At 42.0% G+C, this 27,118-nt stretch overlaps 1 protein-coding gene across 3 annotated transcripts in view; it reads right to left on the bottom strand.

The window, feature by feature from the left end:
• PLA2R1 (phospholipase A2 receptor 1) overlaps positions 1-27,118 on the bottom strand; it is a 124,426-nt gene that overhangs the window by 93,691 nt on the left and 3,617 nt on the right. For 2 of the 3 annotated variants that reach the window (XM_059167211.1, XM_059167212.1), the window contains exons 2-3: positions 4,800-5,183; positions 2,198-2,371 (exon numbers count right to left, since the gene is read on the bottom strand). In XM_059167211.1, the coding sequence (XP_059023194.1) occupies positions 2,198-2,371; positions 4,800-5,183 (558 nt within the window). Of the gene's footprint in view, positions 1-2,197; positions 2,372-4,799; positions 5,184-10,358; positions 10,580-27,118 lie in introns of all 3 variants that reach the window. The other variant, XM_059167213.1, reaches the window with a different exon arrangement.

Below are 27,118 nucleotides of genomic sequence, written 5' to 3'. Positions count from 1 at the left end.
CCTGATGTGGGGCTGGATCCCAGGATCCTGGGATCATGACGTGAGTAAAGGCAAACAAACGCTTAACCCACTGAGCCACCCAGGCGCCCCTTCCCCAGTCTCTCTTGCATCTCTTCCTTCATCACATCTCACACTCCAAAAACTGAGGGGTTAAAACCAGCACTGGGCCTTCAGGATCCCTAACCTCTGTGTTAAAGTCTTCACTTGGATCGGTCAATAGTCCATACCGTATTAGTTGTTTAATGTCTTAATATCAGCATATAGATGTATGTTGTACAGAATTATCTGCATACTGTGAATTGTCTGATGAAGAATTATCTGCAGGGGCACCTAGGTGGCTCAGTTGTTAAGTGTCTGCCCTCAGCTCAGGTCATGATCCCAGGGCCCTGGGATTGAGCCCCTGCATCTGGCTCCCTGCTGGGCGGGAAGCCTGCTTCTCCCTCTCCCACTCCCTTTGTCTCTGCTCCCTATATCTCTGTGTCTCTCTCTGTCAAATAAATAAATGAAATCTTAAAAAAAAAAAAAAGAATTATCTGCAACAGGATCATTTGGGTTACTTGTCAAAAACGCAGATGCTTGGGTACCACACACTGGACACACTCCATCTCTCAGAGAGGGGCCAGGATATGTATTGTTAACTATCCCCCTGGTGATTCTAGAATATCATATCAAATATAGTCTGTATTTTCTGGCATAGAGAAAATCTGTCTGTATTACATCTAGAGACCAAGTTCTTTGAAGGAAGGGTCCTAAGTCCTAGCACTCTTGATATTCCCCACTATGCTAACTTAGTGGTGCTGGCAGACAACAAAGAGAAGGGATCATTGATTCAGAAGTGCATACTGAAAGGCTAAGTTAGCTTTGATGATGGTATATGTTGATGCTGATGGCAATGGCTAATTCTGGTGAGAGCTTACTGTGTACCAGAAATACATGTACCTTAGATGCATCATCAAATTGGATCTCAATAATCCTAAAAGGTTATTACCTCCATTTGTATGACAAAGAAACAGACATTTAAGATCTCATCATTGAAGGGAAACAGACTCCAAGCTTGGTCTGTCTGACTTCAGAGCCTGTACTCTCTTATTCACTAAGCCAAATTTGCTCTTAGATTAGAAAACAATTCTACAGATAACTTCTAAATCACATTCTTTGGAATTCGTTTCTTCACTTTGCTTCTGTTTCACATTTACTTGTTGTATTTTGTCATATATATGGCAATATATATGGAGGGGAGGTAGGCAAGGAAGGGGAGATAGTAGGAGCTATACTCTCTGATTTGCAGGAACCAAGGTGAAGGATACAGAATATAGAAAGTAGAAAGTATAGGCACACCTGGGTGGTCAGTCGGTTGAACATCTGATTCTTAACTTAGATCATGATCTCAAGGTGGTGAGACTGAGCCCTGAGTTGGGCTCCACACTGGACATGGAACCTGCTTAAGATTTTTTCTCTCCTTCCCCCTTTGTCTATCCCTCTTCTCTCTCTTCTCTTAGAAAAAAAAAAAAAGTAGAAGGTATATATAAATATTCTTCACTATTTAGCAGCTATTGGAAAACTTTTCACTAAATAAAAATGAAATAATAAAGTACTAACTGAAAAAAAGTTAGAACATTGCAGCTGTCAGATTTTGAGGTTATAGCTAGAAATTGAGCAATAAGAGGGAACTCAAGATGAGAACTCATTGTTGAGAAATAATGTGGGCAATTGCGATTTTAGAAAGTTCAACCGGGGACTAGCTGATCCCTGGACCTGACAATAGGCAAGACAAGCAGTCTGGACATGGGAGAAATTAAGGCAGCTTATAGGAGGGGGTGGGGTGAAAGTAGAAATAAAGAACAAGTTTTATATGCATTTAGGTTTGTTTTGACATATTTTGCCCGGAAGCTGGGATTAATGAGTGCACGGAGTGTTATAATTTCATTCTGGTTAAAGCATCCTTACTTATGCACTGAGCTTAATGAAGAATGGCTAATTAACATCTTTTGAACATAAGCGGAAAAAAAGAATATACATCAGAATTGTCTTTTCAAGGCAAAACAAACATAAAATCAAAATCTGGATAAATGGAATCAGAGTGCTTATTCAGACTTCAATCTACCAATCCTGGTGCTTTTTAAAAAAAATACAGATAACTTTCTAATCATGCTTGATTCATTCATGACATATGGGGAAAACTAGATTTTATTCTTACTGGAATCTGGGCAAAATCCCCACTTCTCATCTCGTTCATATCGACTGGTTGTAGCACACCACAGTAAGTCATCTTCCCGCCCTTCCCGGGTGCATTCATGATGCCATTGTTGGTTATACTGGAAGGGAAACATGCATGGTGTCCCGTGGGCATTCCCTTTGATTGTGTACAAATCTAGAAAAAAAAGAAGACAAAGTCATATAAGCATATGTCAACTTTATCTTTGGTAACTGTCATTTAGTGAATGTGCTTTTTATTGACTGAGATCCTATACAATGGGTAAGGCCCTTGTTATTCCACAGAGAATTCTTGGGGCCTCACTGTCTAGTGTATGTGAAGGTACAAGGGTAAGTGCTGGCTTCAGAGCACGTGCTGATAAACAGGTTCTTTACCTATTTCCTGCCTGTTTATTTACAATGGTGCCCCCACACAGTAGCACACATATTTATCAGTGGATGAGAAGGAAAATTAAATGAAGATTTACTTAAAATACCTTCTGGCCCCCTAATACATCAGGGATCAGCATCTGAACCTCAAGAATTATATAGGTACTTATGAATTCATTCATTCAACAGATATTTGTTGGACATTTAATGTGCCTAGCACTGGGGATGTTCTAGAGAGCAAACCTGCACATGTTCCCTTTCATATGGAGCTTCTGTCCTAGAGGGGAGAGATGAAGAGAAAACAAGTGTACAAGTAAACATATAATTTCAGATTGTGGTAAGTGCCATGAAGGAAAACAAAGCAGGGCAGAAGACAGAACGGCTGTGTGTGTGTGTGTGTGTGTGTGTGTGTGTGTGTGTGTTTGAAGGATGGAGGAGCACTATTGTAGAGAGGGCTGCCCATGAAGGCTTCTCTGAATAAGAACTGGACAAGATGCAAGTCTTGGCAAAAGAGTTGTTCTGGTGGGTGGAACAGCAAATATGGAGGGCCTGTGACAAGAGTGTGTGGGGGGTGGATGGGGAAGAGCAAGAAGGTGTAAAAGGAAGTGGCACTGGGGATGAGCTAGAGCGTCAGCTCACAGAGGTCCAGCTCTGCCACATTATGGATTTGGGCCTTTGCTGTGAGATCGTGGGAAGTCAATAGTGGGTTTTGAATGGAAAAATGACATGGTCAGATTGCCATTTTAAAAGAGTAACTCAGGGTGTAGTGTGGCAAACCAAACCGACATGGGGAGAGGGGGAAATGGGATGACTAGCTAGGAGGCCTCTACAAGAGTCTAGGAGAGGAGTATGAGGAGGTGACCTGTTGGCTGCTCTCTCAGAGTATTACAATAATCAGGTATCCTTGGCCTTGAGCATGACTCAACTAGGGCTTTCAAGGGGGAGGGGCATCTGGGCCACCCTCAGTTGAGGGGATCTTGGAGCAGAAGGTCCAGCTGTGGAGGTTCTCCCTCCTTCGCCACAGCTGACAGGGGCTAGACATACACCACACACCAAGTTGCCAGCCCTGTAGGTTTGGGCTGTTTAGGAACTACCGGTATTTCAGGATGCATCCTCTCATTTTGATCCCCTGACTTCTATTCAGTCTTCCCCTGAGTGTGTAGGAATGTGAGTATATGGCTAAAAAACTAACATAAAGCAAAATATTACGTTTTTCCTTAGAACTGAAGACTATTCAGAGTGCCAGCTTACAGCAATTGCTTATTGTAGGGAGTCCTGAAAATGGCTTGCTCTTGGCTCTTTTATTATTCATTTATTGTAGGTACAAAAGAAAGTCTTGCTTTAGATCTTAGGAGTCTCTTGCTCTGCTTCCCAGGACTTGTATAAAGTTCTCAGAAGGATATGCTCTTGTTAAGGCATAATTCTATAGAGCACCATGAGGTCAGGGGCCACATCTGTCTTGTTGGCTTGTGTAAATTAAATGGCCAGCACTGTACCCAAGAAATAGTCAGTGTTTAATAACTACGTGAAAGAAGGGTGGACGAGTGAATGAAGAGAGCTACAGAACAAAATCTGAGACTGGTTTGAGGTTTCAGAATTTATGCCATTTTCTTTGCCTTTTTTTTTTCTGCTCAAAATGCCCAAATTATAGAACTACGGAGAAGGAAAACCCCCACTCCTGAAACATGCTTTCCCACCCCTTGACACATGCCAATGGCTCCTGACAGTAGTCTGTGGTTTATCTTTAAATGCCTTGTCCACAACCATCATGTGGATGCCAGTGAGGAGGCTTTGAGGTGCTCTGTGGACACACTCACACATGGTGCTGAGTTTCTACAACAAGAGAAATGGGAGCAGGAGAGGTTCTTCTATCCATCCTGACAAGTCTTTACTTCAAAGACCTATTCTTCCCACCTTTATTTTTTCCTCTTCCAGCCTTCTATTCTTTCTCCTCCTTTCCACTGATTCCCAGAGTTATTTAAGTGGTTTCTTCCCTAATATCTTTAAATTTCGAGTTTTGCTTCTTTAGCAGCATATAGAAAGCCCATTCCAGGACTCCGGTAATCCCTTTATAATAAGCAAGTAAGCAACTAAAATGTGTTTAGACATCCCTTCAGGCTCTGGGTGCTGTCATATAATATAATTTACAAATCTTTACTTAGGGGCAAACCTTCTAAATATAACGTTTCATGAGTACTTTTATTTATTTTTTTCACCTTTGTGCAGATATTCACAAATGCTTCCACCATCTGACATATAGGAAATCCACTTGTGAAGATATTTCCTTGAGACCACAAGCATGTTGTTGTGGTTCACCTGCACCATGTACTGGAGAGGGCCGGTGATCATGTTCCTGTTACAGCGCCATCTCAAGGAAACGTGAGTGGAATCACACTCGTATAAGCTCAATGGCTGCTCTGGATTAGATAAATTCAGGCCTAGGCAGCCACTGCCCCCTAAGTTAAAGAGGCGGTGGTTTGAAACCCATTTCCACAGCATGTGCTCGCTGAGTGGTTTGCAGTTCTCCAAGGTTAGTACAGATTTGCCTCCTTGAATGCATTTCTTGAGGTTTTCACTCTGGATAACAAATATTCCTTTATCTGAAACAACAAAAGAGAAAACATGGCATGCAACGTCCATATATCATTAACTACTGTCATGAGGATCCCAGAGAGCATGTCTATATGTTGCCATATGTCACAATTTATAGCCATGTGGAACAGATCTGGAGTTGATCTGGTCCACCAGAAGAGCATTTTTTGCACAAAACAGAAGGGTTTCCTGGGAAACAAAATGGATTTGTTGGAATTAATGAGAAAGTGATCTAAGACCTCCATGGCTGTACTGTAGCAAAGGCTGCCGGTTGATCCGTGGGCGAGTGGTATTATGGTGAAGGCGCGCACCACAACTGGGTAGAGAGCGGGGATTGATAATATTACCCAGGGCTAAATGGAAGGGACACTGTGTGCCCAGAGGTATGGTGTCCCTTTGGTTTTCTTCAGGCAAGTGCATGAGTACTAGAAACCTACCAGCTGAATCAAGGGTCACTGAAATGAAAAGTTCTACCATCAAATCCTACAGAAAAACAAAAGGGTTTAATTGAAGTGTGGTTTTGTGTCTTGATACAAGATGCAATGCTGGTGGGAAAGAAGCCTCTCCACATTTGTTCTCTGTGCTGGGTCCACGTGGAGTGAAAAAGTGGGGACATTTGCTGTGGGATGGCCTCTTCACAAGAGCAGCCTTGGTGGGTGGGACCAACAATAGATGGATGCCCAGGACATGACCTCAGACCTGGCACCATGTGAAGATACCTGGGGGATGACAGAGCAATATGGCAGTGGCCAAGCCACATAGGCCACAGGGAGATATCTAGAGAAAGTAGGATTTTCTGACACTTTTATGAGCCTCTAACCCCCTGGAGCCAGAAGAGATCTAAGTGAATTTCCTGTGGAAGAGCTGGTGGTGCCCATGGGTGTTAGCTACCTGTCTGCTATCGGACTATACCTCAAGTCACTGGTCTGGAAAACGCCTGTTATACAATTATGAACTTGTCCTCTCATAGGGTTTTGGAGGTAGAAATCCTGTCTAATTTCTTCAGTCTAAGCCCAGAATGTAGTGAGTACATTATAGAAGTTCAATAAATGCTTGATATTGATTAAGTGTGCTGGTAGTTACATAGTCGCACCTGCAGAGGCTGGCAGGACTTGGTTTCCTGAGTCCCTCAGCTCAGAATGTCTGGTCGGGTTCAAGAGCTCTTTTGTTCTCTCATTAGATAGGGTCCCTTCTTATATTTTACCTCCTGTCCGTTCTTTAAAAATCTGAAGGGACCTTATCAGCTTTCCTTAAAATGGCTGTGGCTTAGGTCAATTTGTGTTGTGTGACAGGAGGAGGTCTTATAGAGATTTGGGACAGTGCAGAACAAGCTTCCTTGTGCATCAGTTCATGGGGACTGTGTTTTGTTTTGGTAAAAGTTCTTTTATTTTTTTCCAAAGTTCCTCAGGCCAACAACTGACTTACAGTACCCAAAATCACTTATGATGTTGTTTAAAAAAAGATTGTCAATGTATTAATTAAAGCTATACCTCATTTAATAATTGATAACCTCACTTATAACCATAATTTGAGGAGTTGAATTAGTTGTCAGAAAATTGCTTTGATCATCATATATCAGAGCAAAAGAGAAGCGAGTGTGTGCTTGGGTGAGGGAAGAGAATGAATGGTTTTAGGGAGATTTCATTTAGATCAGGAAATTTGTTTTCCTAATGAAGACCATGTCTATATGGCTATTAGTAATAGTCATTCAAGATCAAATCTATCCCTTGCCAATATGATGTGGATTCTGATAATTAACCTTTTCTCCAACTCTCTTTTTCATGACCGAGTAGAAGGTCCACCTTAATTTCTTTTGTAATCTACTAATTACTTTCTAGCTAGCCCACTGTTTCATTAATTTTTCACTAAAGGATAATTATTTTACTGTAATTGTTTGGTAGGTTAGCATCTATCTCAAATACATGTTCAAATATAGCTACCTACTTACTGGCTGGATCTCAGCCCCCAGGGCCTCAGTTTATACACCTAAGATGGGTAGACAGATGAGTGGTTGAGGGCTCTCAATCAGGCAGACTAGTCTGGAACTCTGGGCAAATTTTTAATCTCAGTGAGACTCCCCTTTCCCTTTTGAACTGGGAGCATGTGTGATACTGCTCTCACAGGGATACTAAAAGCATTCCATTAAATTAACCCATGGACAGCACATCACACACCACTTTGGCATAGGAAGACTTAAGCAAGTCGATGTTGTTATTATTGTTACCATCATCCCTTTGGCTTCCCAAAGCCTCTTATTATGCAGAGGCAACTGTAGATCTGATTGAACACCTGAAGAGTGCTAAGTTGAGCATCTCCAAAGACTTCTATCATTACCAGAAAAATTCATTTTTACTCTAGCTTTTGCAGCATACAGTGTGTGTAGACTTAATATGAAATAATTTTATGAAGGATAAATATGCTTCAAAAGCCAGAAAACAAAATTCTTGTCTGTTTGTTCAAATATATGTGCAGTCATGAGTTAAGAGTCTTAATCTGTTCATCTTCTACACTAGTATCTACCTGTGAAGTCTATACTGCAGTTCTCTTAAAAGACAGAGAAAAACACATGATGTTGACAAGCAGTGTATGGGTGAGTGAATGGATGGTCTGTCAGTCAACATGGAAATTGTATGTCACTAAAATTTTGGGTGAATAAATAACATTTTTAAATGTTCAAATTTTTAAATGTTATGAGAAAAGGAGTGCTAGAACCGGAGCTTCCATAGTTACACCAGTGATCATAAAAATACCCTTGGAGCAGAAGATATTTGACAAACTTAATCCCACGCTGCTCCCTTTTGGAGTGTTAATATGTTTTCATGCCCAGCTGCCTTCAGAATGTAGCTTTGGAAAAGTTCCTCAGAATGTATCATAAACAAGTAGTTCTGGCTTAACAATAACAATAAATATGCCATCTCCAAAAGAATACTATGCCATAGGAAGCTAAAAAATGATCCAATCCCATTTTCCCATTAAACTATAATAGAATCTGGTCCTGGCACCATTAATCTCTATAAATTCACTGAAGAGAAAACAATTGCTTTCACATAGACTATGAGGAGGCCCAATGTAGGTATCAATACTCTGATTATTATTATATGCAAATATGAGTTGTCTGTAAGAAAAACACAATGTGAAAAAAAGCCACCAATCCTTAGTGTCTATGGTCAGGTTTCAGAAAGGATGAAAATCAAATGTGGGAGGAATCAAGATTGATTATATATGCCAAGGACATTAGTTCTGCTTGAACACTGATTAAGTGATTAATGAAGTACTGCCAGAATTACTAAATCTCTTTGCAGTAAAATGTTATTATACTTCCTTTCATAATTATAAGTTTAAGAGGAAAGAAAGGATTGATTTACTAGAAGTAACTTATAAGCTAACTTTTATGCTGTTGGTGGGGGCGGGGAGAATCCACGGAAGACAGCGGTTCTACTTTCTACTTCTGGGTTATTTTGAGGAGGAGATCATTTTAGACCCATCCTTTGGCCCCACAGGATAACATGTAGTTTTCTAAGAAATGGGAGGAGAATTCTTTCTGGATCAAATGTGGAATTTAAGTTTAAGGTCATCTTTTCATGACCACCTATAGAATATTACTACATTCTCTAAGAATTCATTGAGTGCTAACCATGTGGTAGGCACTGTGCAGGATTCCAGAGCAGAGAGCTGAATTACTTGCCTAAATATCTGTCCCTTAAAAGTATATCTATTTCTTCTGAAATCATGAGAATTCTAGTTAATGAAAAGAAGGGAATTCCATCAGTTCCAAAGAAAATATTATAACTGCATTTAAAACAGCACTTAAGGGGCGCCTGGGTGGCTCAGTGGTTTAAGCCTCTGCCTTCAGCTCAGGTCATGATCTCAGGGTCCTGGGATCAACGGGGAGCCTGCTTCCCCCTCTCTCTCTGCCTGCCTCTCTGCCTATTTGTGATCTTTCTTGGTCCATCAAATAAATAAATAAAATCTTAAAAAAAAAAAAAAAACAGCACTTAAAGGCAAGTGATGATAAACAAAAGAAAATGGCCCAGAATTTAAAACACTTGACTGGATCCTCAACTAGTGTCATATGTGAGGGGGACATGGGTCCTCAGTGTCCTCAGATCATTCTGAGTGGGGACAGTGTGTGCACATGCATTCACTTTGCTCGCTTTCCGAGAAGGAGACAGAGAACATCACTGGAAGGAATGATGCCATTTGGAGACTAATTTTGCCCATAAACTCGAACCATGGACTTTAGAGCTGGGGGACTATAAAGGTTATTTCATTGAATCATTCTTTTACATTTTTAAAAATCCATTTTGTTTCCAAAGTTTAGTATCCACAATCTCAGTAAGGACTATATAGGTCTAGTTCTAGCTTTATTTACATACACTAATTTATAACCTATAAAGTAGAAAATAAACTGCTGCAGGTTGTTGCCAAACAATTTGAAGTAGGTGACTTAAAATTTCAAACAGATTTTTTTCAGTCCCTAGTATGGTATATGTTAGGAACCCTGCAGAAAGAAGAATATGTATGTCATAGTGTTTGCCCTTAAGGAATTAATGTTAACCCTGGGAGTATATCATGAAATGTACAGAAAGAATTATAACTTAATGTTGAAGTATATTTTGATGTCAGAGATATAAATAAGCACAATGAGGTAGAAGCCAGGGCTAGGAGGGATAATTTGGCTTATCAGAGAAATCTCTCTCTTTCAATCTCTCTCTCACATGCCACATGCACACACATTTTCATTCAACAGTCATTTATGAGAGACCTAACTTTTGTCACACACAGAGGTACACTGATGAACTAGCCAAGCAAGATGTCTGTTTTCATTGCAGAGAGAGAGAAAGAGGGAGTTCAGAATAGTGGAGGAGGTCTATTGGTGCATGGCTGGGGAGGTGGGCAAGGGGGCATTCTGGACAAAGCGAGTATCACCAAAGCTCAGAAGTGACAAAAATAATCAGCTCCAGGGTGAAGAGAGCCCACCTATATAAAAGACTTTGGTGGTTATAGAATATAAAGTTAGAAAGAGATGGTTTGGGGTCATTTTATGAAGAAGTTGAATTTTATTCAAAAATTTGTCTCCTATTCTTCCAATGAGAAAGAATAAGAGAAAGCATGACTGAGGTCATGGTGAAGATGAATTGGCATGGTGAATCACTCAACAAAAGCCTTTATTGAGCACTTACTGTGTGCCAAGCAGTGTTTTAGGTGCTAAGAATATAAGTGTGAGACAAACGTCCAAGTTCCTGGCCTGGCGGAGTCCTCCTTTAGATGGGATGAGACAGTCCACCACTGGAGCTGGAGCATGGTCTGGGGACTATTGCTACGATCCAGCAAGGGGACAGAAGGCCTCAATTCAGCTGGTTGTGGTGAGAAAGGAAAGGAGGGAATGGTGAGACTCCAATCACTGGAAAGAGAATTCAAAGGGGGAAAAGGAGATAAGATTTAGTGATATACAGAATACAAGGCTTCTGGAAAAGGTAGTTGCAATGACTTGTTCTCTAGTTTCAGCGTTCATTTGGCTGGTAAATGCCTGCCAATTCCTATGATACCCAAAAGGTTGGAGTCTAAAGGCTAGGGCTACTATTACAGTCCGATCCATCTGTTTAAACGTTGCTGACTGGAGGTGCCTGTAGGACATTTCACTTTCAGCACCCCTTCGGATCACCCCCACCTGACGTGGGTGCCTCCTTCTGCTTTAAACACTTCTTCTCTTAGAAATGGATGGAGGTTTGAAGTGGTGAGTGAATAAGGTAAGGTTTGAAGCACTAAGACTTGGGACGCCTGGGTGGCTCAGTTGGTTAAGCAGCTGCCTTCGGCTCAGGTCATGATCCTAGCGTCCTGGGATTGGGATTGAGTCCCACATCGAGCTCCTAGCTCAGCCGGGAGCCTGCTTCTCCCTCTGCCTCTGCCTGCCATTCTGTCTGCCTGTGCTCACTCTCTCCCCCTCTCTCTCTCTGATAAATTAAAAAAAAAAAAAAAAAAAAAAAAAGTTTGAAGCACTAAGACTTCGTTGAGGTTTCTGTACTTTTCACACAAAAAACCACTTGAAACAAGCAATAAAACAATTCCTAAAGAAATGCTCTTTTTATGGTGGATTTTAGGCAAGCAAAGGGCTTTCTGATATTCAGTGAATGCCATTATGATGGTGGCCATGTAATCCAACTACACATAAAAAGTCAGCCTCTGCGCTCCTCCACGTTAAGGGAAGTGGAAGGAAAAGTTCACACACACAGTTCACATCAAGTGCAATGCTGAAGAAAGCTATTAGGAAGCCACAGCTTGCCAAATACAATCCCGTTTCAATCTCCCACCCCATTTCCCGGGATTTAAAGCTCTTCTCCTCTACCCACCCACACAGCTGGTGCTCAGGCACTCTCTGCCCTACAGCATCTCTCGAATCAGTTAGGTTCCTTTCTGTTCTGACGGTACAGTAGTCCCTCCCCCACCCTTAGCTTCCATTTTGCTTTCAGCTGTTTCAGTTTACCCGAGGTCAACCATGGTCATGCAGAGATCTTTCTTCTGATATGTCACCAGAAGGTCACAGGTATCCTAATACTATGTTCTAATACCTATGGCTTTCACCTCACTTCATCTCATCACATAGATATCTAATTATCTCACATTAGCAAAAGAAGGGTGAGTATAGTACAATGAGGTGTTTTGAGAGACAGCCCACATTCACATAATTTTTATTACAGTATATTGTTAGTTATTTTATTTCATTATTAGTTACTGTGGTTGATCTCTTACTGTCTCTAATTTATAAATTAAACTTTATCATAAATATGTATATATAGGAAAAGCCACAGTATGTATGGGGTTTGGTACCATCTGTGGTTTCAAGCATCTACTGGGGGTCTCGGAATGTATACCCTGTGAAAAAAGGGAGACTACTGTATCTCAGTTGGGCATTGGAAGTTTCCAGAAGGTGGGTGGGGGAGAGAGGGCATTTCTCCCCTGCAACCAATCTGAAGGTGAGCGGCATCTCTCTTGAGATGTACTGACCTTTTCTAGCTACACAAATTTGGGTTTGTCCTATCCAGTGAATGGTGGATTCCGATCTGATTGTGTTCCTTACTTAGATTACTCTGTAGCAGGAAAGGATGTTGTAAACTGCTGAATCAAGTTCTGTTCATGGCTGAATGATGCAGAAAATCTGGATTCTTAATATGACTTTCCAAGCCAATAAGCAAGGAATTTCTGATGCTTGCAGCATGTGCATTGTACGTGAAAGAACAGTCCTGCAGAACAAAGTGGAAAGTGTGCCTGTCCCTCCTGGCCCTCTCTGCGTGAATATTTGCATTTTACCCCAAATGCATCTGAGATTTGGTGTTTGTCTCTTAATCTGACAGCACCTAACAGAGCCTGTGGCTGCCTCTCAATTGCCTTCTATTAATCAACTAAGGGTAAATTACATTTTAAAATATTCCCTTATCCTTCTGCAGAACTTCCGTTTCTTCATCTGCCCTAGCACTGTCCTTGATTTTGAGCTTGCTTTATTTTCCTACAGCTTCTGAACCTGGATAATCATCACCTCCACAGGCCCAGGGGATCCCTCTTGCTAAATCCTTTTATGTGTTCTCTCCCCTTTTCTCTCTAATCTTCCCAAATCGCCACTCCCAGTTCCACGGGGGCATACAATACTCCTTCTCAAATGGGGAAACATGAAACCCAGCTAATCAGCTCCACTGGCCCCAGTTTTGTGGGGATTCAAATTGCCTGTTACCAACCCCTGTGTGAAGTAGGTTAACCCTTTTAGACGGTCCTTGCCACTCTCTGCTTACTCACATCCCCTCCTGTCCCTTCCTCTCCCCCATCCTCATTTAGCAGCGCCTGATCCTTGCAGAAAATCTCATCTCTTCTGAAGTTCTTCGCTTTATCTCTCTGTATCTTACCAGTGAATTCTTAAACTGAGTTGAAAACCTTCCTCTTCCTTTAGCTTTTAGTCTGTCCCTCCATCATTTTGCCTTTAACTTGAAAGTACCTAGTAGACATTGTTGGTATAAAAATCATTATTCATAGCAGCTCTGTTATCGTCTTATAGACTGTTGAAAATATGCCATCTCAGTCCCCAGGAAGCCTCGCTACAAAGAGCAAGTTACAGCAAGACACAGTAAGACAGAACATAGTTAAACTTCCCTCACAAATGCATGCCCGTTGAAGCCCTGGGGATATGATTCAGAGACTGGGTCACCAAAACAAACAGAAACAGAGGACAACTCCACCAACAACTAAAACAACCCAGGAAAGGATGTGACATTGTTGAATACAAAAGTATTTACTCGAGCTCATCTACCTTAGTTACTTTATGGGGCACCTGGGTGGCTCAGTGGGTTAAGGCCTCTGCCTTCCGCTCAGGTCATGATCCCAGGGTCCTGGGGCGGAGCCCCGCATCAGACTCTCTCTGCTCAGCAGGGAGCCTGCTTCCCGCCCCCGCTCCCCACCTGCCCTTCTGTCTACTTGTGATCTCTATCTGTCAAATAAATTCATAAAATCTTAAAAAAAAAAAAAAGAATATACCCATTTCAGAAAAATATACATTTACTTAACTGGAAGATAGAAATTAACACAAACACAAAAACAACTTCCAATGGTAGAGGGAGTGTTAGACCCTGACTAGTTTGCTAGGGCTGCAATAACAAAGTACCACGAACTGAATGACTTCATAGAAATTTATTGGCGCCCCCGATTTGGAGACTAGAATTAAATAATCAAGGTGTCAGCAGGATTGGCCCCATCTGAGCCTGTGAGAGAAGGCTCTGTTCCAGGCTCCTTCCTTGGCTTGTGGATGGGTGTCTTCTCCCTGTGCCCCTTCATTTCATCTACTCTAGATGCTTATTTCTGTGTCCCAATTTCCCCTTCTTGTAAGGACACCAGTCATATAAATAGTCTACCCTAATCACCTAATTTTAACTTAATTACCTCCATAAAGGCCCTATCTCCAAATAAGGTCTTGAAGGACCCCAGGTCAGAATTATACTATAGCCTATAAGTTTTAACATTCTTTTTATAACCAGCTTATGCTAACTGAGAAACTGTAGCTAGCTGACGATAGATAAGGGAGTCAGCAAGCAGCATAACAGGATAACGAATAGCGAAAATCTGTGTTTAACCCAGCTGTTTCTGGCTTCTGTATAATAATGCTTCTAATGCTTTGCTAAGAAATGAAAAATTGCTTAAACCCTCAACTCTAAGGAGCAAGAGGCTGGCTGAGGACAAAGCAAAAGCTGGCGCCTTGCACCCCCCCCTTCACCCGCTCCCCTCCATATGTGTAGCATTATAAATAGTTAACTTGCAGAAATCACAGTCCTGCAGGGTAGGAGTCTCCCTTGGTTTGCAAATGTCCTTGAGATTTACAACAAAGAAGTTACCTTACGTTTGATAGCAGGAATGTAACATTTCACCAGGAGAGACTCCCAATTGTCTTTATGTTAGGACCTCATTAAAGGGAAAATGGCCTTGGCTTGATAGTAACCAGGCCTTCAATATCCTGATAGTGCTTTCATTCGCATGCGTGGGCTAACTGGCCAGTTCTGCTTCTGTAAGATTGCTTAGTCTGCTTTCGCACGTGGGTCCCCTGATCCACTCCACTGACGCCAAGTATGCCTGTTCAAACTATCAATTAGTCAGCTCAGCCCCTCCCGAAACTTGTTTGTCCATAAAAATCCTGCACCACCCCAGCCTGGTGTGTTCAGCTAGCAGGAGCTGCTGACCACCCGCAGGCGCGCGCTGACCACCCGCAGGCGCCTGCGTAACAATAAAGAACCTCTTGCTGATTGCATCCAGTGGCAGTGTTGGATTCTTGGGTAAGGGGATCCGCGGGTCTTTCATTTGGAGGTTCCACCGAGATCATCGGACTCCTGCCCACGGATCCAACTGACTCCCACCGGGAGGTAAGCTGGCCAGCATTCTTGTCTCCTGTCTCATGTTCTCGTTTGTATCCAGTCTCGTGTTCTTGTTTGTCTCTAGTCTTGTGAGGCCTCTGTTTGACCTATACTGCAGGTAGCGGTATAGTGTTTGTACAACAGCGTGCGTTGTTGGATTGTATTTGTAGGCAGCTTGAGAAGGAGCTGACGAGCTCGGACTTCTCCCCTGCCACCCTGGGGGACGCCCCAGGGATCAGAGGGGCCCAATTTTTTGGAGCTCCTCATTTGTCCGAGGGTTATATCCGTTTGTCCGTTCCAGAGGAACCCCTCGGCCCTGGACGGAATTTGTCCACCGCAGGGAGATCTCGAGGCTCCTCTGGGCCGGTGGAAACCTTGCTTTCGGTAGCATACCGAAACCGCGCAGCGACCTTTTTGTTAATTGTTTTGTGCGTTCTACTCGTTGTCCTTGGTGTTTTCTTTGATTCTAAAATGGAGCTTCTCCCTCATTCACTTCCCGTGTTAATGGCTATAACTGGAGCCAACTGGGGTTGGTCTCACTCGAGACAGAGACTATAAGGAATATTCCCAAGCAGCTGCCGAAACTCTCTTTGTTTCCGGGAAGTTTCCTTGTGTTCTCTGGCCTGACTTAGACTGCTTAACCCCTCCCCCCTTGCTGGTGGGAAAGCATGGTGTCTGCTCCTCTGTTGGGGCTTAGGAGCTCCAAAACTGGGAATCCTTTCTCTGCCTCCTGGCGGCACTTTGTTTCTTCTGTTTCCCCCTTACGTTTTTCTGTACCAACGTGTGTGCAGCCTGCATGACTGGCCTCTAGATCATACACCACAGCTCCTTCTCTCTTCACTGTCAAGGAGCAAGAAGAACACCCCCTGGACCTAACACCCCCCCCCCACTCCAGATCTTCCCAACCATGTCTCAGGTAAACATTAAAAGTGGAGTGGGTCTAGGTGGAACGTAAATCAGTGTTGGAACTAAGTTAAGTTTGTTGGTTTAATTAAGATAAGACCTGTCTTTTTAAGTTATCAGCAGTAAATGTGAAACTTCGAAGTTTACTGAAGGTCAAATAAGCTCATGTTATTTATTAAAATTTGTTAGCAAAGAAATGACTAAATTGATGGTTAATTGTGTGTCTCAAAGTTCTAATGGGTAATTGCTGAAGTAGCTTTCAAAGTCTTTGGTAACCTGAAAGTTTTAAAGTTTTGCTTGGATGACAAATGGAATTAAATTGTGGACATCTAGGTCTTAACCAAACAGGATAAAATGCTAAGTCGTTAATTACTGAATGTAGGTTTGTGCTTTTGACTTCTTACTGCAAAGAAACTAAGAGTATTTAAATCTGCTGGTAAACTTATTTGCCACTTAACTGATTCATAAATTTGTCACCTGAAGAATTCTGTTGTAACAGTTCACAATTGGTTAATAACTAAAGGTGTTTCTAAGAATACAAGGTTCTGCTTAGTGTAACTAAGACTGATGGAAATAAAGGGAAACTTTATGTAGGAAAGTAGGAGATATGTAAGAAAGATTTAAGGAATGGGAATACATTTTGTTGAAGGTAAGGGAAGGTAATTTTGTCCTAAATGAGATGGTTGTTTGGAAGGAAATGGCTTGGGACAAAACCTGAATGCAAAGGAAAGTTGTAGAAGGTTTGTGAACGGAAATCTTCACAAAAAAAATTTTAGATATGGTCAGGACAGACTAAAAAAAGAAAGAAAAACAGCCTCCAAGGTGATTTAGCACTCTCCTGACCTGCCTCCACACAGATTATACTTCCAAGTATAAGGGCCATTTGGCCTTGAGAGATTAAGGAAGCAGCCCAACCTTGAGGGACTGCAAAAACACCCTGTTACCATCCTCCATTGCCTGTAACCATAGAAACTCACTCTAATCTGTAAAGAATGAAAGGGGAGACTGATCACCTCCCATTAGCCAGAGATGCCCAGAAGGGGAGGGTATCCAACCTGTTTGAATCTGAAGAGTGCCTGACTGTGTGAATGTGTCTGTATGGCTCCACCACTTCGGCTACCAAGTCTGAGTGGGCTGCACCTTGAGTCTCGCGGGGCGTCATATGGCATAACGGTCATCTACTCCACGGAGTAGCCTGGTCCGGGGTTTATGCGGATAGGCCTTAGCTAAGACGCTCCTAAATTCCCGTGAGGGATGCAAACAGGACAGCAGGGGAAAGATCCTCCCCCCCCCACCTCCCTTGTCTGCGACATCATTCATGATAGGAGGGAAACCCAGAAAACTCCTATCTTAAGACTACACACTTAGAAGTAAAATAAAAAAAGGGAAAGACACTGATATAAAAAGCTGGTTTTCTTTCTGTTTAAAAGGGGCAAAGTTTTCTTAGCTAATTGATCTGTTAAAAAGTGTAAATGGTTTTCTCTTTGCCTGCCTGAAAAATTCAGTTCCTATGTTTTGTGTTATCAGGTGTTTAACATCCCTAATTATATTTACGCATGTGTTTTTAAACTTTCTAAGGTTTTAGCAAATGTTGACAAGATTTAAATTGTAAATCTCTTTAACTCAGGCTTTTCCTTGATACATGAAGTTGCTCATGAAGTACTACTGAACCAGTGATAAACCTTGGGTTACATTTGGGAAAATACTATAACTATTCTAGAGATTCTACGCACTTCCTAAAGTTTTAATGTTTTGAGAGATCATCGCTTGATATTGTAATTATGGGAATGTTATATGTCACAGAAATTGTAACCTGATTTTCTTGCAGCTAAATTGTAAATTCCCATGTCTCTTTAGCTCTAACCATATCCATTCTGAGTTTTTGTCATTTATAATTGTTTTAATTCTCTTGTAAAATGAGTTTTATCTTCAAGGAGATTCCTATAAAGGACTTTCAGGACAAATACAGATATTTGATATACTTGAAAATCCTAAAACTGAAATAGGTAAGAATTTCCAAAACGGACTAAAGCCGCATTCACCAGATTTAGTAACATGGGACTAAATGAACTAAAAGATTATAGTGTTGTGTCTCTTAATGTTTTGTCTTATTTTAAACATTGCCGGTTCTCTCTAATGTTTGCTCTTCCAGACTAGGGATATTTTTTCTTAAGTTATCTGTAACTTATAGAGATGTATAAGTGCTCATTTGTAAAAGTGCTCAAAGCATTCAAGCTTTTCTCTCTATCTGAACCCTCTGAAACCAAAAGGTCTCAGTAAGTATTCTTTCTTCCATGGCAATCAGTCATTTGCATAAGTTCAATAAGAATCTGTCCTCCTTTAACAGGACACCATTGAGAACTGGTTATTTTACCAAGGCTTTGACTGGGATATCATATTTGAAAAGACTCAGATATGACCAGACAGTTTAAAGGAACTAAGGTTGACTTTATGAAATCTGGAGCCATAAAGCCCCTTGGGACTGACTGTTGGCCTGATACCTTGCTTACAGAGTTCCCAGCAGCCTCACCAGGTGAGTAAAGAATGTCACTCTTTGGTAGGTGCGGAAACTCAGAAGAGGAACTCGCCCAAATCAACAGGTATTGCAGGCATGCCTGATGGCAAGTACAGGGCTTGGCTTCTGGCCCGGAGAGGCTACTAAAAGTTCAACCTAGAGATTCCTTATAAGAAGTTCCAGCAAAGCAGATTCTAAAAGATCTTTATGATCACACTCAACTGTTCTTGCTGAGCTTATGTAAATAATGGGCCAAGTTTGTCAAAACTGGACTTGTTTCACAAGTAAATTAGTCCTGATTTGGCTATCTCTATAAATGAGGGTTATTTTAGAGAGAAAAATTGTTTTAGTAACACACCTTTATGGATGTTAAATTCTAGATTTGATTGTCTTTAAATGTTTGTTTACCTAAGCTAAACAATTTGAGGTAAACTTCAGAGAAGTTGCACAATAGCTTCTTTAGTCGATCTTATTATTTTGTGGGGATATTAGCAGACCCCACAGCACATGATTAAACAACTGGAAAATGGGATTGATTCCCCTACAATTGTATAACTTAACTAACACCTTATGTGTGGCTGGGATAATGAAATTGCCTAAAAGCCAGCATACTGCACTCCATAGAATTAACTATGGACTTATGGAGATAATGGATGACCCCACTTTCTTTATGAGTGGATTGTATGATGTATGGGGGACTCCCCTTATCTCTTGACAAGTTTTCCCACTTGACAATGATCCTCTGTAATCAGGATATTGTTAAGGCTGGACCACTCAAAGGTCGTCTTATTGGTTTCATCCCTTAGTCATATTTATCCTAGAGGCCACCTCTGTTGAGGTGCAATTGCAAATAGATGCTTTAGCTAAGCATGGAACAGCCCTTCTATAAAAGAGCCTCAAAGCTCACTATGGGACAATCCTTGACTGTAATGATGTCACATCAGGTCCAGATTTGTCTTAGAAGACAAAAGCCACCAATGGATGATGGAGGCCAACTTATTAAATACTGGGCTACATTAACAAATATGCCAAAAATAAAATTTGTCAAACTTTAAACCTAGTTAACCTGACCACTGTACTTCTTTCTCTATAGAGCAAAAAAGGTTATTGATCTTGCTTACTTTATTTGTCCAGATTTAAGATGCCCCTGTTAAAAATACGAATGACAGTTAGTTTTCTGATGACAGTAGTTTTCATAGAAAAAAAAAAATAATAAGAGAAGCTAGGTGTGCCATAGTGCTCACTAGCACTTTGCAATTGCCAAAGCCTAAGAATTAACATTTATACTGACTCCAAATGTGCTTTCCTGGTACTACATGCCCATGGAGCTATTTGGAAGAAAGGGGATTGCTATCAAGCCATAACTCCCCAATCAAATATGGGCCTAAGTTCCAAAACCCTCCTTATCGCTATACTAAGGATGGCATATATCAAATCTGAGATACATATCTGTGGCTTACACCCACGATTGGACAGCTCAGTCAGCAGGCAGTTTTATGCTGGGAACAAAGGAATCATACGAGTGGTACTCGGGCAAATAACACACGATGTCTAGGATGGCTCACTAGAAATGTGTTCCCAAGTAATAGTACTCCAGGCTACTGACTGGTCTGCTACTGACTGGGCAAGGCGACCTGGCATTAGATGGCCAGCTCCAAACGGAACCCACTGGATATGTGGAGCCAACCTGTGACCCTGGCTTCCTCCAGGGTGGATAAGTCGCTGTACTTTAGGATTTTCCTGGATTCATGGGCATATTACTAAAACCATTACAACTCCAGCTAATCTCCCCAACTTGAAACAAAGATGGACGCGATCTGTTCTTAAATGGTATGATCACTTAGCATCCATCTTTGTTCCATCTGCGGGAATGTCATGTGGCATGTAGAAGCCCTTAATAAATATACTACAAAGGCACTCAATGATTCACTAAATGGCATCTCCCAGCTTAATACCGAAGTGTCACAGATACGCAAGTCAGTCCTACAAAATAGGTTGGCTTTAGATGTCCGGACAGCAGCCCAGGGTGGAACATGTGCAATTATCAAGACAGAATGTTGTGTGTACATCCCAGACTATCACAAAAATATCACAGGACTAATAAAGGATATGAATGCCCAGATTAAGGCTCTACAAGGTCCCTCTCTCTCTTTTAGTGATTGGTTAAGTTCCTGGTTTGAAGGAGGACTATGGCCAAATCTCCTTCTCGGGCTTCTCATTTTTATCACCTCATTAACCTTAATATGTTGCTCTGTTCAGTGTTTCTCTACTTGGTGCCGAGACTCCATTGCTGCAATGACTTAACCACGGCAGATGATCCTTACCACGCGCAAAGACACTCCTTCACTGTCAGCGCTGGATTCAGCTGCCTCCGCCTTTCGTAACTCCCCTATACATTCCTCCACTGATCAATGTTGACCTCAGTAGGTAGGGACAGCTCTACGCCCCTATTCAGCAGGAAGAAGTTACAGAAGATGAGACCTTCCACCTTCAACCACCTTAAAGATTTAAGAGTCAAAATTGTTCAGGGGAAAAATGATGAGGGAGCAGGAGGCTGGCTAAAAATGGAAAAGGGGCTGATGCCTTGCACCCCCTCTCCTCCCACTCCCCTTGATAATATGTGTGACATTCCACAGGCACCCCTGACCGCCTTAAAAGAAGAATGTTGCTTTTATGCAGATCAAACTGGAGTAGTCAGAGAAACTATGGATATACTCAAAGAAAGACTTGCTCAAAGAAAAAGGGATTTTCAGTCCCAGCAGGGATGGTTCGAAAACTGGTTCAACAGATCGCCTTGGCTTACTACTTTGTTGTCATCTATAACAGGCCCTCTCATCATTCTGTTATTAATTCTAACTTTTGGTCCTTGTGTCTAAAACAGGTTAGTACAGTTCATTAAAGACCGCTTGTCCGTAATTCAGACTATGGTACTAACACAACAATACCAACTTTTAAAACGATCAGAGTCCCGGACAAGCTTAGAGCAGGAACAAGACGAATGGATATAAGATTATATCCATGTTAAAGAAAAAGGGGGGAATGAAGGACCCCAGGTCAGAATTATACTATAGCCTATAAGTTTTAACATTCTTTTTATAACCAGCTTATGCTAACTGAGAAACTGTAGCTAGCTGACGATAGATAAGGGAGTCAGCAAGCAGCATAACAGGATAACGAATAGCGAAAATCTGTGTTTAACCCAGCTGTTTCTGGCTTCTGTATAATAATGCTTCTAATGCTTTGCTAAGAAATGAAAAATTGCTTAAACCCTCAACTCTAAGGAGCAAGAGGCTGGCTGAGGACAAAGCAAAAGCTGGCGCCTTGCACCCCCCCCCTTCACCCGCTCCCCTCCATATGTGTAGCATTATAAATAGTTAACTTGCAGAAATCACAGTCCTGCAGGGTAGGAGTCTCCCTTGGTTTGCAAATGTCCTTGAGATTTACAACAAAGAAGTTACCTTATGTTTGATAGCAGGAATGTAACATTTCACAGGAGAGACTCCCAATTGTCTTTATGTTAGGACCTCATTAAAGGGAAAATGGCCTTGGCTTGATAGTAACCAGGCCTTCAATATCCTGATAGTGCTTTCATTCGCATGCGTGGGCTAACCGGCCAGTTCTGCTTCTGTAAGATTGCTTAGTCTGCTTTCGCACGTGGGTCCCCTGATCCACTCCACTGACGCCAAGTATGCCTGTTCAAACTATCAATTAGTCAGCTCAGCCCCTCCCGAAACTTGTTTGTCCATAAAAATCCTGCACCACCCCAGCCCGGTGTGCTCAGCTAGCAGGAGCTGCTGACCACCCGCAGGCGCGCGCTGACCACCCGCAGGCGCCTGCGTAACAATAAAGAACCTCTTGCTGATTGCATCCAGTGGCAGTGTTGGATTCTTGGGTAAGGGGATCCGCGGGTCTTTCAGTCTCATTCTGAAGTAATGGGGTTTAGGAATTCAGCCTACAAATTTTGAGTCCCCATGCTTCTGATCAGGTTGGCTACCTTCTTTGCTGGCTACCCAAAGTAAGATAAAAATGTGGTGTCCTGCCTGGGGTAGGGAAGTCAAGTCAATCTCCACTTCCTGTGAGCCTACAAGGGATTGCAGCCTCTGCTGCAATACGCCTGCTGCTGTCAGGCTAGCGGGGATAGCCAGGGCCTTGCTCCTCCCTGAGATGCCACTGGCCTTCCACTAGCAGACCCCAGTCCTCCTGTCTCCCAACCTGAACACAGTCTGTTGGCACAGTAGATGGAGGGTAGGAGTGGGGAGGCAGCGGCTTAGAACCCATCCAGGGGATCTTGGGGGGGGGGGGGGGGTGGTACGTCAGTGGATGTGACACAAGTGGGACTGAGCTTGAGCTGAGGCTTCTAGCTTCCGGCTCATGCTCTGTTGTCCCATGAGCTTTCATGCCTAAAGCACAAATTCAGAGATTAAAATTATTAAGGATTACAAGACTCTTAAACCACAGAACATTAAACACCAAGTGCAATGCCCTGCTGTGTGTGTCTTCATTGGCCACATGCCCATGAGCCCACCCTGTTCTTACCTAAACAAATCTACCACTACAGAAGAACTTTGGCAAAAAACAGAGCACTGCTTTTATGGCAGAACTGCTTGAAGCTGAACGGTAACTGCCTTGGTTTCTCCATCTGCACAATGGGTATAGTAATAGCACTGGCTTCATAGGATCATGAAAAGGATGACCACAGTCACTATGATCACTCTATAAATTTTAATAAAAGAAAAGCAGATCTTAATGTTGAACACGGATAGTGCCAAATAAGACAACAGTGCTTTTCGTTGGACAACCACTTTGAATTTCCTCTTATATTTTCATAAGTGAAAAGGAAAATTCTCAAGAGCAGAAAGCCAAAAGCCAGAAATAGTAAAACTTCTTACAAGCATATTTTTTTATGCTAACAAACTTTTCTTTTTTTTTTTTTTTTTTTTTTGCATTTTTTATTATCTGGGAGGCTGAATATATTTTTAAGTTAGACATTTACTTTTTTTTAAATCAAGGTTCCATTTAAATTTCAGTGAGTTAACACACAGTGTACTATTAGATTCAGAGGTACAATTTAGTGATTCAACATTTCCATACATCACCCAGGGCTCATCACAAGCAGAGCGCTCCTTAATCCCCATCACCAATTTCACCCACTTCCCACCTACCTCCCCCTGGTAACCATCAGTTTCTTCTTTTGTTTGTTTGTCTTGTTCTCCCCCACCCTTTATTCATTTGTTTTGTTTCCTAAATTCCACATATGAATGAAATCATACGGTATTTGTCTTTCCCTGACTGACTTATTTCACTTAGCGTGGTAGCATATTTCTTTGGAACCGTAGTATTCAAAGAATTTTATAAATTAAAAAATCATGTGGCCACACATGAAAGCAGAAACCTCTTATTTGTTTTGTTTAGCTCTGTATCACAGAACCAATTTACAGAAATTGTAATAATATTCCTCCCTTTTTCTTGAGTAACCTTTTATTAAATTTTTTCCCCTGAATGACTTAATACAGTGTTTATAAGGCATTCTTTTGTTTCTTTTATGAACTATATTTCCTTTAACTATGAATAATTAAAAAATATATAATTTATGTTCTTAGCTTTGTATTGGAACATCTCCTAAAAGGCTTTCAAGGATAATTTCTAAAAGAAAGTGGAGGCAAGGGTCTATGAATATCTCAATTATATTACTTTGATAGATCATATGAGAATTCATCACACAGGGATGAGTTTAGAAGAGGCAAAGCAAAGGAATCATTTCTTCAGAAAGCCAGATATAAATAAGCAAATTCTTAAGTCAAGAAAAGGGAAATGAGGGGACATCTGAGCCCTTAGTTTGACTCCACTGTTCTGGTCATTGGCTTGGAACCTTCACTGTGTGGTATCAGTTACTCTACCAACTAACAATAGGAAGAGTTAGAAGCTGAATGAGAAAAAGTATAGCACCAGGAAAACTGGAAGTCTATGATGACTCTTAAAGGCTCATGAGGAGAACAGCCAGCCAGAGAAGCTGGAATGAGAAAAGTTTGAAGTGGAAGAGATTCTGAGAGGTGATGGTGAAGTCAGGAGAAACAGAATCGGGTGGTGGGAGTGATTGATAGCTGAGCAGGACAGCTAAACCAGTATCTGATCAGGCTTTTACTTAAATTCTACATCTCTAGATTAGGAGAATGGCTCATTGCCCAGGAGTGTAGGAATTGCCTACAATGTTTTTTAAAAAAATCAATAGCTTTTCTGCTTTATGAAAATATTCACTCTTACATGTAGATATACTGGTTTGGAAAAGGAGGAACTGCAGAAAACAAGAGGCTGGCTTTCTGTTCCTCCTGTCACAGAATCAAATCATGTGCTCCCATCAAACAACAAGATACAGAATGAACTATTTAATGAGCTCACAAGGCTATGGGGGGGGGGGGTGTCTTTTGCATTAGTGCTTGAGTGCCTGATTCAGATTCCCATTTTTCAAGTTCCTATTGGTGCAAGCTCTTTAACCTTTTTCATCCATAAAGAAGGGTATGTAGTAATAGTATCTACCTCACTGTGGTGAAGGTTTAGTGTGTTAATGTATGTGAGTAATCATTCTTCAAATGTTAGGTACTATGAGGAGCAGTCAAGGGAGCCATCGTTACTGTTGTATCAGAAATGGAAGCTAAGGGAAAATCTCAGGGTCACCACGTCTCCCCACTGCTGCCTCCAGATGGTGGCTCTCATCACCCTCTGTCAGAAACTTCTCCACCATGACACACAGTCTTCCCTTCCTCAACACTGGGGTGTCCCGTCCTGACCTCTTCCTCACATTCGTTGTGACTTTGATGCCAGCAGGCTCGCAGTTCTCCTCTCCACCTCAAAGCCTTTAACTTCTGCACGGATGCCCTAACACTCTGGCCCACCATGGGTCATGGCTCATGAAAGGGTCATGATTATCAATGCATCAATTATCAAAGTAAGTAGAATGGAACAGAGTAGACGAGTAGCAGCACATTGCATGACGCAATGGTATTTTTAAAATGAAACTTTTGTTTTACACAAGTTATGTCTGTATTGCTGTGGATGCTGTGTTCCTCAACTTCCTCTGCTCCAAGGACCTTCTTCCACCTGTTCCTCCACTTCAGTGACCACACCTACAACCACACCTTCTACCTGGTCACTGCCAAGAAAGGATCCACCTCCAAAACTTGTTATTTCTATTGTATAACCACTGCCCCTTCTGTTCTGCCTTTCTCCCATGTCTCTCACTGTTTATTATTTTTAATTTTCTTCTTTTTTAACCTATATTTCTTGAGTCCAAACCTTCTGCTTCTCAGTATTCCTGCTATGAATGACTTAGCTCAGGGCATCAATGTCTTTCTTCATGAGCAGTCGATTTAATCTCTCACAGGGGCTCTTTGCTGCCTTCCATAACTACCCTCTTCAAGTCCCAAACCAGCCGTGGCATTCCTAAACTTAAAAGTGTGTTCTGGTTCCCTTTTGTCTGAACTCATGAGGTTCTTCTCAGCAATACTCAATTCATACCACCAGAATTTACTTTCCTTAAGCAGAGTTCCTCTAACCAAACTCTTCGTTTCCTCATCTCTTGCATGCATCCAAATATAGATCTGTCACAACTTCTTGTCCTGCCACAAACCCTCTTCTGGGGATTTACTCCATCACAGCCTCTGATGGAGCAGATCCGTGTATGTATCTCACACCACAGTCACAGCCTACCAGCCACGGGAAGGCCTCTAATTCAAGGGCAGAGTGCAGGGACTGGCCAGCATGCTACGACAAAGGTGGCCAGACTCCTCTCTTAGGAAATTAGGCAACTCCTCCAAGGAAGCTATGGGGGCTACACATGAAAGAGCCTGCAAGTTGAAGCAAAAGAAACCAGTCTAGAGAAAGAGAACCAAATAGGAACCAGCAAGCAGTCTCAGTGGCCAGTTCTCAGTTCCCAGGAGGCTTGGCCTCACAGGAGAGCCTGTCCTTGGGTCCCTCTTCAGATCTTAGTGCCCTGATACCCAGTCTAGTGCTTGCCTGAGTGACCTCCCGTGGGACATCTCTCTTTCATCCAAAAGAGCTTAGACTAGAACTTTCAGACATACTACCTAATACATGATTCTGTGCCTTTGCACACATTCTGTGCTTTCTGGAGGAAAGTTGCCTGTGTGGCAACTACCTACTTATCTTTTGGGAAAATAAATGCCCTTTTGTAGTCCACAGCCCCTCAGGCCAGTCCGTACTTAAGTCCCTACTTAAGAACTTTGCTCATTCCCTGTTATCGTAACGTCTTCTGCACTGTTTTGTAATTTTTTGTGTTTCTTTATCTGTTTCTGGACTCTCAGCCTCTTGAGGACATATCCCGCTCATATTTATATCTCCCCAATCTGGGAGTGAGTAGCAGATTCCATTGGTTATCCATACCGTCACCCTAGAGGTCATTTACTTGAGAGAGTTCTCATACTTTCTGACTGATTCTCTGTGTCTTCTTGCCTGACAGTGCTCCATGCAGGCCAGAGACCAGGAGATTGGTGCCCCAGGAGGGACCCTGCATTAGGAAGGAATGGGAGTTGGTGGATGAATACCTCTGTTTCCTGCCCTCAGTGGGTCCACTGCATTCTCCACGGTCACTGAGAAGGGCTCCTGTGAAACTGAGCCCTTCTCATTT

This window comes from Mustela lutreola, chromosome 3, assembly GCF_030435805.1.
Source record: "Mustela lutreola isolate mMusLut2 chromosome 3, mMusLut2.pri, whole genome shotgun sequence".
NCBI classification, from domain to species: Eukaryota; Metazoa; Chordata; class Mammalia; order Carnivora; family Mustelidae; genus Mustela; species Mustela lutreola.
The sequence above is the reverse complement of the archived record's forward strand: the minus strand, read 5'-3'. Positions and strand labels throughout refer to the sequence as shown.